The sequence below is a fragment of the Chiloscyllium plagiosum genome, unplaced genomic scaffold (genome assembly GCF_037043375.1).
Source record: "Chiloscyllium plagiosum isolate Xiang-an unplaced genomic scaffold, Cpla_swu_hap1 HiC_scaffold_18, whole genome shotgun sequence".
NCBI lineage: Eukaryota > Metazoa > Chordata > Chondrichthyes > Orectolobiformes > Hemiscylliidae > Chiloscyllium > Chiloscyllium plagiosum.
This window is the reverse complement of record NW_028270156.1, coordinates 59,088,348-59,103,934: the sequence shown is the minus strand read 5'-3', so window position 1 is coordinate 59,103,934 and position 15,587 is coordinate 59,088,348. Positions and strand designations below refer to the sequence as shown.

The window sequence follows — 15,587 nt, the reverse complement described above, 5'->3', positions numbered from 1 at the left end:
TCAGCCAAAGGACTTTCATGTGGTCTGTTACGACAGTAATATTTTTAAACAGAGTCATTTCACTAATTTGGAATTTCTTGCCAACCTCCCTCTGCACAGTATGAAGTGAACACAATGCTGTTGTTTTGCCTAGAAGACAATCTAATTATGATTTACTAATTGACTGATTATTTACAGAGTTATTTATTCATTAGATAATGGAGGACCTTTGGCTTGCAAAGTATTATGGGAAGCGTATTCTTCACAAACTTACTGAGGTTTCAACAATAGAACTATTGGAGGCAATCTTCACAGCAATTCCTAAAACCAAACACTTTTCAATCCTTGTAATAGCACAGTTTAAACTCAAGGGTATGGTCAGTGAGAACACAAAAACACTATTGTAATAAATTGCTTTTATTGATATTAAAAACAAAAGTACAATGATCGTGAATCTCATCTTTCTCTAGAGTCTAGTGTTGGTTGAGTGCACATGTTAAATATATGACATATTAGTTAACAGGAGAGTACACCTTAACTGTATCTGCTAAAACATTTCTTAAAAAAAGTAAAAAGCTTTATTTAACTAATGCGATTGCGGATGTTTCCCTTCATACTGGCTGATGCAAACATTTGACAAAAGAACTATGTTTTCTGAGTACTACTTAAGTGATGTAATTTTGAGCTCATTTTCTTTTCATAAAAAAAAAACAAACTGGAAGCTTTCCATTTTTGATGAAGCAACGGTGAATATAAATGTGGAGTCACTCAAACCAGAAGTGAATCAAAAAAACTGACAGGAAACAAAAGATGTTAACACAATGTGGGTCACAAAAAAAACTAGAGATGAGCTGTAATCAAGTAATTGCACTTGATTATACCATAGCTGACAGCAGTGAGCATGGGTACACAGTCTCCAAAAGAAGGCCTGAGGTTCTCTGGCTGAATCAAGGCACCTCACAGAGGCTTCCAATACCAAATAACACTCATATTGACAGAGAGAGAGAGAGAGAGAGAAAGAGAGAGAGAGAGAGCAGAGAGAGAGAGAGAGAGAGTGCGAGAGAGAGAACAAAAAAAACATTTTCTTTTCATTTTTTGGTACAAAGCATCTACGAAAGCTTTACTAGTACAAAATTAGACAAAATAGTTATCTGTCTTTGCAGTTGCTCATCAGTGCTAAGTACATTATTTGGACCAATTTTCATATATATTTTACATAAAATAAATAATGCCTTTACGCAGTGCCATTACTTTTAATAGCTTGGCGGCTCAACACTGCAAGATATAGCTCAGACTAAATCCAAAAAAAGATCTGACCCTGGACAGTAAGTATGAGTTCAAGTATGTTTTCAAAGCAAAGCAAGTAACTACTATGAAGAAGAAATAAAGTTAGTTGAAAAACATAGGAAAAAAATTACTACAACACTGCTGTTTCCCTTTGATTTTTGTCTCTTTTTTGTGCCTTTTGTCTTCTCCTTGCCTATCTTGCACCGCCAAAACCAAGCTAATTTTTTTAAAAAAAGACGTGTTTCCTAAAACGGAAAAAGTTAATTTCAAGTTCTGTTTGATGTTCATGCATTTATCAAATCCCAATTCTTCGAATCAGCTCTTTTGCTTCTTTAAAAGCAAGTTAGCACCGTAATACAAGTGTGCCCGTGACCACACTTATTGTTTATCAGAAATAGTGCCATTGAGAGAAAAATAAAAAAAAGACTTGACGCAATCTGTGGCAATGCGAGACTGCACGCACCACTGTCTTTAGTCCCTCACAGGTTCACCTAATCTCATCTTGTTTAAAAAAAGGTGCAGGATCTGGATGACACTAGGTATTCCACGAAGTGTTGATATCCCTTCTTGTATAGGTGCAGAACAAGCGAGGACACATTATCTAGAATGCATCACGTGACATTTGTATGCAAAATAAATTGTAGTCTGCGGCATGACCTTTTTTGGGCCCAAGCACCTCAGACACCACGACTTCTTTTGCCCACCAGGTATCACTTTTACCAGGCTGCTTAAGTAACATTGCACTTCTTCACTGGCTGATGGGGAGGGGGGAGGGGAATGGGCATGGGGTGAGTTGGGGTGGGGTTGAGGATGTTGAAGGCAGGGAAGGAGATCTAGTTGAAGGAGGTGGGTGGGGAAGGGGTAGAAAAATTCAGTTGGAATGCCACAGAAATGACGTCGTGTACAAAGCTATAATCCCCGACTTTATCTCAAGAAATGTGCAAAAATGTTTCTTCATCATTCTTGACTGAAGTATTTCTTTGATGCCGCTCGGACTTGCAGGGGTGGCTTGACAGGGAGAGTCAGAAGTGGCTTGTGCGTTTTGACATACTGTAAGCTCTGGACTTCCTCAACTTGTCTCCTAAGCCTTTGGGCCATGAAACCTGAAGGAATGCCTCTTCGCAGACGCTGGGCAGATCTTTTTTGCCAGAAGTCATATTTGGAATACTTGGCAACCAGAGGCTTCCTAAAGCTTTCCTGCAATTAAAAATAAACAGCATTAGCAACGCTGCCATGTGCATTTTGTAACAGCATCAAAAGCCTATCTGATGTTCAAAACCTCAGGCAACTGATAACCACCACGTTTCCATTGTTGACTGGCTTTGCACTGCTGGTCCCTGAGCAAACAGCAAATAAGAATCACAGCATGAACTATTGTTGGCTGGTAAACAAGGTCTTAAGTGAGATCCGAGGGATTTGGTTTTGCTTTTCTGAACATTGTAGGTTTTTTTTAAGAAGTCCAGAAACATATCTTTTTGAGAGAATCAGAAACAACAGATCTGGAGGTTAACAGTCAATAACAGTCAAAGTTCAGGTAATGACTTGATACAGTTCCAATTCTCTCCTTCTCCTCATGTAAAATAATGTTCCGAGCTGAGAATACAGCTTCCTGATTCCTGACCTTGAGAAGTTACCAGCCATAGTTTGTTGAGTGCTCTGCTTTATTCGTGATTAATCTCAAGTCTTATTTATCTACAATGCAAACATGTTATAAACAAGCAGATTGATTGACACTAAAATGTCAGAGAGGGATTGTAATAATTACCATTGATGAATCTTCCCACACCGCCAAAAAAAACACTCTGCAAATCAGCAATGACTGGAAATTTATCTTTTGTATCCACATTCTTACTGTGGCTGATGTCTAATAAGTCAGATGCTTGATATTCTATGGTAAATGATTCTACACAAATGAACGTACTGACTCGCAGACTCTTTCCATTATCTGCAAGGTACAAATCAAGAGTGTGATGGAACATTCTCTACTTTCCTGGATGGATGCAGCTCCAACAGCACTCAAAAAACTCAACCACTTTCAGAACATAACAGCCCACTAGAATCAGCATCCACCTTAAACATTCGCTTACTAGTGCACAGTGACAGCAATGTATCATGTACAAGATGCATTGCAGCAACTCATCAAGGCTTCTTTGACAGCACCCACAAACCAGTAACCATTGAGAAATCCAAGGATGACAATCACATGGAAACTCCATCAAGTTTCTCTCCAAGCCATGCATAATCCTCTCAGAATTAAGTTGCTGTTCCTTCACTGTCGTTGGTCAGAATTTTGGAATTCCCTACCTGACAGTACTATGAGGGTACCTTCAGCACACTGGCCACAATGGTTTAAGGTGGCTACTCACCATCACCTTAATAAGGGCAATGAGACATGTTCACAAAATGCTGACCTTGCCAATGACCCTATATCCAATGAAGGAATATGTAAATGAAAATAAAAATGGGTTTACTAGACCTTTATCATTGGCATTGAATCAGCTGTCATGCCTGAGTTAGTCTAAATGAGATCAAAAAGATAAACATGCTATTGAAACTAGCTTGGCTTACTTGAAACCTGGATAGCCAATTATAATATTATGCCAGGGATCATCAGGTTAAAGATTCTTGGTTTTATATGAAACAACCTCAAATTGTGAGCCCCTGAATATTTTACTAGTGATTAAAGATAGAAGGAAAGGCATATATGAATAGTACAGGTTTTGAAAATAAAATGGCAATACAGTAAATCTGAGGGGAGACTGGGAATCTTGTAGCACAGTGCCAATGTCCCTACCTCTGAGCCAGGGGGCCTGGATTCAAGCCCTACCTGCTCCAGAGAGATGTAATAACATCCATCAATAGATTGATTAGAAAACAGGTGAATCACAGGGGAACCACTAGATCTTTTTTACACTATAAAATCCCTTCATTAAGTGCACAGTTCAGAATTGGAATTAGTGGCGCTTTGATGAAAATGTTTTGTATGAAAGAAAATTCTGCTGTAAGCGTTCAACATTAGGAAGGGTTTTGAATGACAAAATAAGGTTTCCAGCTGCAAAAGCTGATCTGAGAATGCGGATAATTATAACTGCAGCGAGTCAGTAAATCCGAGTACACTGTTTAAAAATGGTGGTGGAATCTAAGCTAATAACATTCAGTAGTGAATAGGGCATGAACTTGAAAAGCAAAGATTTACTGGGTTATGTGGAAAGAAACAGCACTGACAGAGTGGGCTGAAGCACCTCCTTCTGCATTGTTTAATCTTTCATATAATACCTTGTGCACCAATGCCATCAAGGGCACTGTACTAATATACTCAGAGTAAAGACTAAACACAATTAAACCCAGTTCCACTTTCGTCATCTCCTATGATGCTGCGAACTTCACACTTTATGAATTAAAACTAGTTAATTTTGATTAATAAAGATCATGAAGAAAAATATTTTAGCTGACAGTCTTATTTAAGCTTAAAATAGCAATGGACAAAACAAAGGTGCGTTCTATATTTGCCACAGTGCTGGAGGGCAAAGAAAGTGAGCTGAAGTGGAACGTGCCCCTCTCAAACCTGCTCGACTTTGTAGCAGTCTATAGTTACAGAGTCAGAGAGTCATACAGCACAGAAACAGGCCCTTCAGCCAACTCACCCATGCTGATCAGTTGAACTAATCCTGTACTACCTATTACTGGCATACTCAAGTAAACTAAAGCAGAAACTGTTTCCAAAATGTCGATAAATCTTGTTTGGGAATGAGGTGGACCGGATCAGAACCATTTTTATTCTCTATTTAACATGTGAAAGGAAGGGTATGCAACCAGTTTGCAAACTAATCTGACAGCAGGATGGCAGAAGTAAAAGGTTATTGACAGCAGATTGCTCTAATTTTAAAAAAAAGACTCCACTGATGAAAGCAGTAAGGAAACAGCCACATACCTTATTTGCTGATGGTAAAAGATTAAAAGGTGTTCCGGAGAGATCACGCTCTTTCTTGACCGGTTTTGCGCAATAGAGTTCTAGAAGCCCCAGATCACAACTGCGGAAGCAACATTCTTCAACTATTCCTCTATTCTGTCTGCGACTATTGGATCTGCCAGTTGCTCTACCTGAAAAGGAGGAGGGAATTATTAGATTTTGTCTCCCCCCTCATCAGTAAGGAGAATCTCAGGAAGCTTTCAGTTTATATTGACTTTAATGCTGTGGAAGGAGAAAATAAACTGTGGATTTTGCCAAAAACAAAAAGAGGGCAGAGGCCACTTGACCTTGCCAACACAGCAGAAAAGCCATGCAATGAAACAGAGGGGTCCAATGAACTATATGGCATCAACTGTAGGATCAGTAAAAGATAACTTTGCCTTAGGTAATGGACCTTTTATGTCAGTTCGCTATGAACTCTGTGTTCAGGTTAGCTTTTGGAGCAGCTCAGGAACTGCAGATAGTGATTATCCTTTTGGGAATCTCCCAAATAATTACATTCCTGTTCCTCAGGTTGGTGCAGATAGCATCACTTTCTGCTGCAGGTACACGCAGAGAAGCACTTCAGCCACATTGTTATGAAAGAGTTGCACTTCCGTGCAAAGGCTTTATCTTTCTCTTAAAAAGAAAGGCCACTCTTTACATTGTTAATTTCATCTTAACTGTATGTTCCTTCACTTGTGAAGATCTCCAGATGATCAGCAAGATAAACAAGAGAGGCATGTTGACACAAGACATAACTAAGCTATCATCATAGCTAAGGTCCCACAAATTGAGGAATTTGTTAAAATCTAGCTGGATCACATTTGTCTTAAAATGTAACCGATGGACCAAATTTAATGCATAGGCAAGCACTGAAAATCAACTACAATAATTGAGGACTGAAAGTGTAATAGGCAAAACCAAAATAAATTCTTTATTCCTTCATTCTACCCTGACCCTGCAACCAATTCCTTCCTTCTGCTGAGTTCCAAACTCCCAGATCATTAAAAATGTGCTTAAAATAAAAGATGGAATGCTACAGCAGTATTTCTTTAATCAGAAGAATGTGAAAATAAACAAGCACTCCATTGTAACTATCAGCAGAATGGTTTAGCCTTGTGTCCTTGTCAGAGAGAGAGAGAGAGAGAGAGAGAGAGAGAGAAAACACGTGAGAAAATGTGCTTATTCAGCACAATTGCTCGCTTGGAAATGAGTTTATCCAAGAGCTGGGTTTATGACACTGGACACCTGCCTGCTAATTGTTCCTTTTCTCTATTACAATGAGGTCTGTGGTCAACGAAAAGGAACCTTTTAATATAGTCGAGAGGTTTTCATTGTGCACTGAACAAGTCGGATGTTTGTGGAAAATAGCACATTCTGTTTAAGGTTTCCTCAATGATTGGCAGCAAAAGCTACTGACATTGTATTTAAAGCTTTTTATTTCTGGTTGAGGAAGTAGGGAGACCATTATAAAAATTTATAAAAATTATATAATTGATGCATTTGTATTGACTAATGCTACTAAAACACCATGCATAAAAGTCTGTAGTGAAGGTTTCGCATACACAGCAATAATTTATTTTTAATAGAGTATCCTACTCTCTGGGAATGTTTGTCAGTATACTGAAGTTTGCAAATTTATTTACAGCTTTGCTTAATGACAATATTAACTTTGAGAGAGCCACAAGAAGTTAGGAGGAAAGTTTGGAATCAATTTCTCTAGGACTCAGCCTCTTCTCTTAACCCTGACCTAAAAGAGGGTAACTATTTAACTTTCACAAATCATTTCTGAAATAATTTGAAAATCCTTAAAGTGCACATCTTATAACTGAATGCAAATTACACCCATAGCTCTGTAACCTAACGCAATGGATAAAATTATACAGGATCCCAGTACTGAAGAACAATAATAGGCCAATTCTCAAAATATTTCTGCCATTAAATTCGATCACGGATGATCTGTATCTCAATTCGGATGTGTCTGCCTTTTGTTTCAATCCCTTCCCTCACAAAGATTTACCAATCTCTGCATTGAAGTGTGCAGTGGCATCCTGGAGATCAAAGCCAAAGTTCTTCATTTTGTTTTGAACCATTCAAAATACTGTGATCCTGAATTTGTCACCAATAACTCACATGCACATCCTGTTTGTTTGGCAGTCTTAAATATTAGTAGATGTGACACAAACTCACTGGAGTGAAGAATGCATTGTCTTTAAGGAAGTCATTATCAAATGCCATTGTCACGTGGTCAAGGTGTAAAAAAAGTTGTAGCTTTAAAGGAGAAAACCCCTTAGTTTAGGAGAACCATCAAAATAAAAACCAAACACGTACGGTCTTGAAACAAATCCTTATGATTGGGCAATAACCACAAAACCTCATATCAGCAACTGGAACTATGGGCACTGGAATGAAAATTTAATTTGAAGGACCTCCCCTTCAAACTAATGTGCAAGAAGTTATCATCAAATTAAAAGGACAATAGGAATATACAAAAGTTTTTTTAGTAACAGCAAACAAAATAATCACTCAGCAAGTTTTACATATTGAAACATTCCTTTAGCTCTCTCCCTGAAGCACAAAAATAGTTAACTTACTGAAGTAAAATCCTCTTTCACCGCAGACGAACTGAAGAGTGTCCACCAGCTCACCACCACATAGTGTTTCAGCTGCAGTCACTCCATCTATAATGTACATTGTGAAGGCAATGGAAATGAACAGAAATTGCCTGCATGGGGACATTTTTCTGCCCTGAAAAGGAAAGAGAAAAGTCAATAAGCAAAGTTACTGCTTCACAATTAGATTGAGATCCCGTACCAAAGATTCCCCAAACCACCTTACCACGTGTTATATTATTTTGACAAGAATAAAACATGCCTATAGCAATCTCTCATTAACAACATTAAGGATGACAAATGCTTTGTACTAATAAGTGCAGGCTGCCAATCAAAAATACTCAAATCAAAACCCTGATTTGTAAAATAGTTTGTGATTAATTCCACACCAGACAGTGCCAAAAAATAATGTTCTGAGGAAGGGTCACTGGACCCGAAACATTAACTTTGATTTCTTTTCACAGATGCTGCCAGATCTGCTGAGTTTTTCCAGCAACTTCTGTTTTAGTTTCTGACTTACAGCATCCGCAGTTCTTTCAGTTTTTTTTTCAAAAAATAATGTTGTTACACTGACTCAGAGTTCAGATATTATCCTTGTAACATGAGCAGAATGGGAAATATGCAGTCCAGTATCTAGCCCAGCCAACATTAGTGTGTTGTCTACAAGCTTTGATAACATCAATTTGGTCTGCTACACTCAGGGTGAAATAGGAGAATGACAAATGATTGCAATAAGACTGTTTTCTAGTTCCCAAACTCACGTTATCTGGTTCAAACAGGGCTGATGTTAATTCTTGGAATAGTGTTTTTTAAAATAAAACTTCCATTAACTGCTGCAAGGTCTCGTGTTTACTCTACGACTGACAGTCTAAGTCAATTCTTTTGAACAGTAATTAAACTGATTTTGGAGCTGGTAACCCACGGTTACAAGCACAAAAATGCAATCTAGGGCACTGTCCACGGTACCCAACCATGGTGTTTAATAGTGCAGCCACCTTGCATAGTGATGTTCCACAGTCCAAAACTGGAATAATCAGTGTGTGTATGTGAGTGTATGTGTGTGTGTGTGTGGGAGGGGGGGTGTGCAGGGTGAGGGTGCTGGAAAATGAGGGTGAAGACTGTATCAATAATTGCATTGGCAACAGACTACATGTTGAGTTTACAAACTGTCAACATTCAAGGTCAATTTTGAAAGATTTAATTCAAGTTACCTGACCTTTCTATTTGAATACTTTTTCCCCAAAAAAGCTTGGCTGAAGTAACATAAATCACTCCAATAAAACTTTTTTTTCCCCTGAATTTAAGCAAAATATTTCAAGTGCTTGTTTAGTTAAAACATTGAGTCTAACAGGTAGATATAAAGAAAGAAGCTGTTTCAAGATCTATGATTCTCAGTTTGAATTTAGATCCAGGTCAGGTTTCAGCCAGTATGATATTTACAGACCCGTCATTACTGAAATTATTTTATGCTTAAATGTCTTGAAAGAAAATACGCCCGTGTCCTTACAGTTTTTCATGAATTAACTCAAAACTGGTTGAGAGCATAAAGAAGCCCCTCACTAATTTAACTTGCTCTTTCAGATTTTTGTTCGAAATGTTGCACTGAAAATCCCATTCACAATATCTCAGTGCATGAAAAGTGAAACAGACGCCTAAGCTGCGTGTGTGTCTGTGTGTCATTCACAGAATGAACTGTACGTTTGAATTTCTTCCTTAATTCATGAAGACCGATGTTCTTGGTAAGTAAAATAGCAGTCGTACAAAAAAAACTTGCACACTTCTTAATTCTTTCCAAAGTTTTTTTTGTAGAAGGTTAATTATCTCAAGGCTAAACCAGATCGCTGTTTGATTTTTAAGTATTTATTATAATGATGCATCAACAATCTATTTATTCGAGTTAAGGCTATTACAGTAAAGTCAAATCAGAGAGTCGAGCAGCACGCAAGCAGAATACTAACGCTACCCAGTGGAACACGCTGGGAACCTCATCTCAGAACAAGCTACAAACAGAAAACATGGTGCAAAACAAGAAATAAGGGCACCAAATTACTTCTCTGTGCTGAATCCCAGTGCTAGTTTTAATTTCGATGCGCTTCACACACAAACCGCCTTTTTGTTTTTCTGTTTTCTTTAAATACGACTGAAACACCTTTGAAAAGCAGCTGCTAACGTGTGCGTGTGTGAGGGGAACAATAGTCGAAGGAGCCGGTTGAAGGGACTGTATGCATAACTTTTTCGCCCAGCGTCATTCTGTGCAGAGTGTACAAATATGCGCTTTTTGTAAATGAAACGAGAAAGTCTTCTTATACAATAAAATAAGGACCGTGAGATTGCACACTTATTCCCTTTACCTATCCCCCTTCAAAAAAAATAACTTGTCCAACAATGAAAGTGGCTCAGGAATAGTTGCAACTAAACATATCTGGATGTTATCCCTTTTTTAAAAAAAGATTGCCTTCTGCTCCCTTGTAAGATCTGAAACCAGTTTCCTTGTTACCTTAGCGGAGTTGTCGCTGCAGGCTGAGTCTGCACAGGTCGGGAACAGAGCTGGGTACTTGGGATCCATTGTACGGCGTTTGTTGAGCGGAGGGACGCTTTTTTTTCCCCAGCTGAAGTTCCTTTAACCGCTGCTCCAGAGTTCAGGAGACAGGCAGAACAGAGCTCCCGCGCTGCTTATATAGCCGCAGCGTGAACCGCCAGCACGCACACTCTCAGAGAGGTCACCGCGCTGTAGCAGCACTTGGCAAAACCTGACCAACTCCGTCTGCACAAGCAGCCCAGCACTTGGCTTCTTCTAAGACGCTGCAAATTAATGGGACTTTTTTTTGGAAAAAATAAATATTGATGCAATTTATTTCTTTGCAAGGGCTTACCCCCGTTACCGTGAAAATGTTATTTGTTTCTTTTTGCGTTGTGCATTTGCGTGTGTGACAACTGCTATGTTCATTATTAGGAGTGATAATCCTTTCAGATATATAAAAGATAAGACTTTGATGCTTTAAAATACAGCCGCCACACACACACACACACCCACCAAAAAACTATTTAAATTAGGTCCTAATCCATGACTCATTATTTCTGCCTCTTTCAATCATGTTGACAGGGTTTAATAAGGTTAATAAACTTCTGCTCAGGCAAGAGAAGAATTTATAAGGATGGAAAGCAGGAAGGGGAATGTATGGATGCCTTCCTCTCCTTTTGATGATAGTTATCCATCATGGAGTAAGATAGAGATTGACCTTTAGAGAGAAAGACTTTTTAGAGAGAAAAAAAACAATGTTTTCGGCCTTGATATTGATCCCAATGATGAAGGCTTTGATAGTGGAGGCTACAATGTTAGGCGTGTGGGAGGTCTTGGTGACCAATAGTGCATTCTCCCTTCCACCACTGCCTTCTTCCTATGGTAGATATCAAGATGGCGAACAGAGAGATGGGACTTAGCTCACATATTTCAGTTGGGTATTCACTACATAATTGGGAACTCAATTTGACGCCACTTTTTCACAGGAGTTTCCCAGGGGGTTGGGATTCTGGGCTGTAAAAGGGAACTGCCAACAATTCATAGTCAGAATTCTTCTGAGCATCTCTGTAGTTCAAGAGGAACAGGATTGTTAATCGTCTCCTAAACAATTCCAAATATTCACTCGCTCCGCTCCTCCCATCATGCCTCTCTCACCTACCCACCCCCCCTTTTCTGCACATGCCTATCTCCTCCTTCAAGTCATGTTCTGTCTCCCCGTTTTCTCCAACCACACCTTCCTTTCTTCCCTTCCAGTTGGTGACACATGCTCAATTATGATTCCTCTTGCCCTCCCCAACCCCACCCCACCCCTTTCTGTCTCCCCTCCCCTCCCAATGGACAACACCCATCCCTTCCAATTTTGGACTCTCCCTCTCCACTTCCCACTTACAATCAAGCCTCCCTTCTGATTACTAACAGCTCCCCTCCAATCTTGACCTATCCCACCCCAGCCCATCCAGGGTGGGAATGGCCTAGTGGTTTTTTTTAATTTAAATTCATTCATGGGATGTGGATGTCACTGGATAGGTCTACATTTATTGTCCATCCCTAATTGCTCAGAGGGCAGTTAAGAGTCAACCATGTTGCTGTGGATCTGAAGTCACGTGTAGGCCAGACCGTGTGAGGATGACAGTTTCCTTTCCTGAAGGGCATTTGTGAGCCAGATGGGTTTTTCCAATAATGGATTCATGTTCATCATGTTGCCATGGTCATTAGACTCTTAATTCCAGATATTTATTGAATTCAAATTGAATTGAATTTATTGTCATGTATACCAAGGCACAGTGAAAATCCCACCATCTCACACGGCAGGATTTGAACCTGGGTACCCAGAATATTACCGGAGTCTCTGGATTAGCAGTGTAGCAATAATATCATAAAACGATTTCCTCCCCTGATCTATTATTGCTGGTCTATTAATCCAGAGACCCAGGTAATGATCTGGGGACCTGGGTTCAAATCCCACCATGGAATTTGGATTCAATTAAAAAACTGGAATTAGGAGTCTAATGAAGACCACAAAATTAGTGCTGACTATCAGGAAAAATCCTTCTGGTTCACTAAAGCCCTTAGCAGGCCATCCTTAACTAGTCTGGCCTAAATGTCACTCCAGACTCATAGCAATGTGGTTGACTTGTATTGGCCCTCTGGGAAAGTAGGAATGGGGTAGACAGTGACACCCACAATCTGCAAATGAATGAATAAGAAAAAAGTACTGTTTGCTGACCTACTCACCTTCGGCTTGTCAGGGAGTTTTGCTAAGGATGGCAGCAAGGATGTTCTTGATTTTGGCTCCTCTCTCCAACCATGCTGCCAGTTTCGCTGGCTGCTGGATGGGAAACAGAAAAGGAAAATGATAAGGCTGTCCTAATAAAGATTGGGCAGGACGTCTACATCCTTGTTCTGTTTTTTCAACCATTTCTGGCCTCAACTGAACCTTCCTTCACCTCCCAAAAACATTACAGTTGTAGAGTTTTGTTTGTATTTTAACAATTTTTGGCCAACCCACTTAACAGAGAATTTAAATCTACATGAAAGGCAAGCCTAACAGTGACTCACTCTTCCTCGCAAACTGTACCTTTTCTCTAGTTTTTCTTGCTGTTTGGCTAATAATATAGATTACTCGTTGAGGTAATTCATCTCGGTGATCTTTTAACAAGGCTATTAATGTGTTTACTACAGGCTGCTTACAAAGTGAACAGCAGTCAAGATCCTGTTTTTGCTATTTAACGGTGATATTGAGATACCAGAGATTCTACAATTTGCCCCAGTGCCCCAGGACAGGGAGGGGGTGGGGAATATCAGGCAAAATTCTCTGCTCTTAATTGTTATCCAGTGACTCCTGCTGGAAATTTGCATGTACGGCTCCCAGTCAACAAAGATCTCAAAATTTAAAATTATTATGCTTGTGTTCAAATCACATCCCTGTCTATCTCTTCCACCTCTTCAAGCCCTGGAACTCTCTGAGAATTCAGCATTCCTTCACGCCTGGCGTGTTGTGCATTGTCCACTTCCTTTCCCACATTTCCAAAGGCTGTGCTTTCGGCTATCTGAACCCTGAGCTCTGGATTTTCCCCTTCAATCCTTTTTTCCTCTCAACCCCTCTACTCCTTTACAGGAATACATAGTTGGCCATCTGTCCCATTGTCTGCTCCCTTGGCTTGAGTCAAAGCTTGTTTTACAACACTCCTGAGATGTGACTTAGCAAGTCCTACTACATTGAGTGAATAGTATAAATGTGCAAGTCGTTGTTATTGCTGCTGGGTGTGTGCAAGGCACTAATCGGATTGCATCTGAGTGGGTCTTAAACCATTGGCTTTTGAGGGTTTCTTGTAGAGATTTGAAAGATATATGACATACGTGGAGATGTAGCTGAGCATCTTTAGGTATCAAGTGAAAATCTAGGAATTGAAATGAACAAAACATCTTTCTACTTCCTTATTTCAATACTATAATTTGTTTCTAATAAAAAGCTCTTTGCTGAAGTACCCCAGAAATCAAAAAGAAAATGGTCTTACTTTATTGTGTCATAAGCGAAACTGGTAAGATAAAGGTAATGTGGGAGTCATCTATGATCTTACTGAAATTTGATTATGCTACAATTTAAACAGTAGACTACTGAACTTTAGGAAAAGTTTTACTAATGCTGATAATCAGACTAAATATGAAGAATAGTCCTACATTTATATAGCACATTTGATGGCTGAAAACTTCCAAATGTGTATTACAGTGATTAAAGTATGTTTTGCACTATCTTCACTGTAAATAAGTCAGTTTCTGGGCATGTTTCGAAATTTTTGGAATAATAGTAATATGTGTTAAAATCATTAAGTTTGTTTGTATAGCATTTAATGCTATTTAACATCCAGCACAATATAATTACTTCATCATCAGCAACTTAATATTGATCAGCAAAATGTCAACTTTTATTTTTATTTATAAATAAAATTACTAACTAATGTTCTCCACCCAAATGGAGTACTATCTCCATTGTACACATAATGCCCCATAATATGTACAGGTTATTGGCAGCAATCACAAACAAGTATAATTGTCCTCCTCCCATCAGAAATGCTACTTCCTTTGTATACACTATGGTTATCAGTCACATTTATGCCCATTATACTCATCATGTCCCATTACACACATACCATGCTCCATTATATATACTTTGTGTCATTATAAGCACCAGATTAAAAATTGGGTTCTCTGATTTTGGGCATGATGTGGAGATGCCGGTGTTGGATCGGGGTGGACAAGGTCAGAAGTCACACAACACCAGGTTATAGTCCAACAGGTTTATTTGAAATCACGAGCTTTCAGAGCGCTGCTCCTTCATCAGGTGAAGTCATGTGACTTCTGACCTGATTTAGAGAGCATGATGCTGTAATTCATGACCTGCCCCAACAGTTCCATCCAAATTGCCTCCAGGTAAATCCTTTGCCAAGTGGATTAATTGTCACTGTTGGTTGTGTCTTAGACTCCTAATAATATTGTCATATGTGTATTTTATTTAGTGAAAAAATCTGTTGGATTGAGTCCATCTACTTAAGTACAGATATTTCCTTTTCAGCATTTATTTCAAGACAGCACGGTCAATAGGTAACCTTTACTTATTCATACTTATTATAGAATGTGTATTATCCCACAGTTACGATCATCTTCACAATTAGATTACATTACATTACAGTGTGGAAACAGGCCCTTCGGCCCAACAAGTCCACACCGACCCGCCAAAGCACAACTCACCCATACCCCTACATTTACCCCTTACCTAACACTACGGGCAATTTAGCATGGCCAATTCACCTTACCTGCACATCTTTGGAATGTGGGAGGAAACCGGAGCACCTGGAGGAAACCCACGCAGACACGGGGAGAACGTGCAAACTCCACACAGTCAGTCGCCTGAGGTGGGAATTGAACCCGGGTCTCTGGCACTGTGAGGCAGCAGTGCTAACCATTGTGCCACTGTGCCGCCCACATGCCACCGTGCCGCCCACTGCCACCGTGCCGCCCACATGTGTATTATCCCACAGGTACGATCATCTTCACAATGTTCAATTATATGTCATCTTCAATATGAATGTCGGTGTGGAGTTTCCACATTCTCCCCGCGTCTGCGTGGGTTTCCTCCGGGTGCTCCGGTTTCCTCCCACGGTCCAAAGATGTGCAGGTCAGGTGAATTGGCCATACTAAATTGCCCATAGAGTTAGGTACATTAATCAGAGGGAAA

At 39.5% G+C, this 15,587-nt stretch overlaps 1 protein-coding gene across 1 annotated transcript; it reads right to left on the bottom strand.

Annotated features, from left to right (window-relative positions):
* Positions 1-378: 378 nt before the first annotated feature.
* Positions 379-10,465, bottom strand: LOC122557927 (insulin-like growth factor 2). The gene is made up of 4 exons (XM_043706154.2): positions 10,328-10,465; positions 7,813-7,966; positions 5,198-5,367; positions 379-2,463 (listed from the first exon to the last, which is right to left on the bottom strand). Exons 1-4 carry the CDS (start codon positions 10,394-10,396, stop codon positions 2,224-2,226), a joined length of 633 nt encoding a protein of 210 aa, XP_043562089.1. The 5' UTR covers positions 10,397-10,465; the 3' UTR covers positions 379-2,223.
* Positions 10,466-15,587: the final 5,122 nt, after the last annotated feature.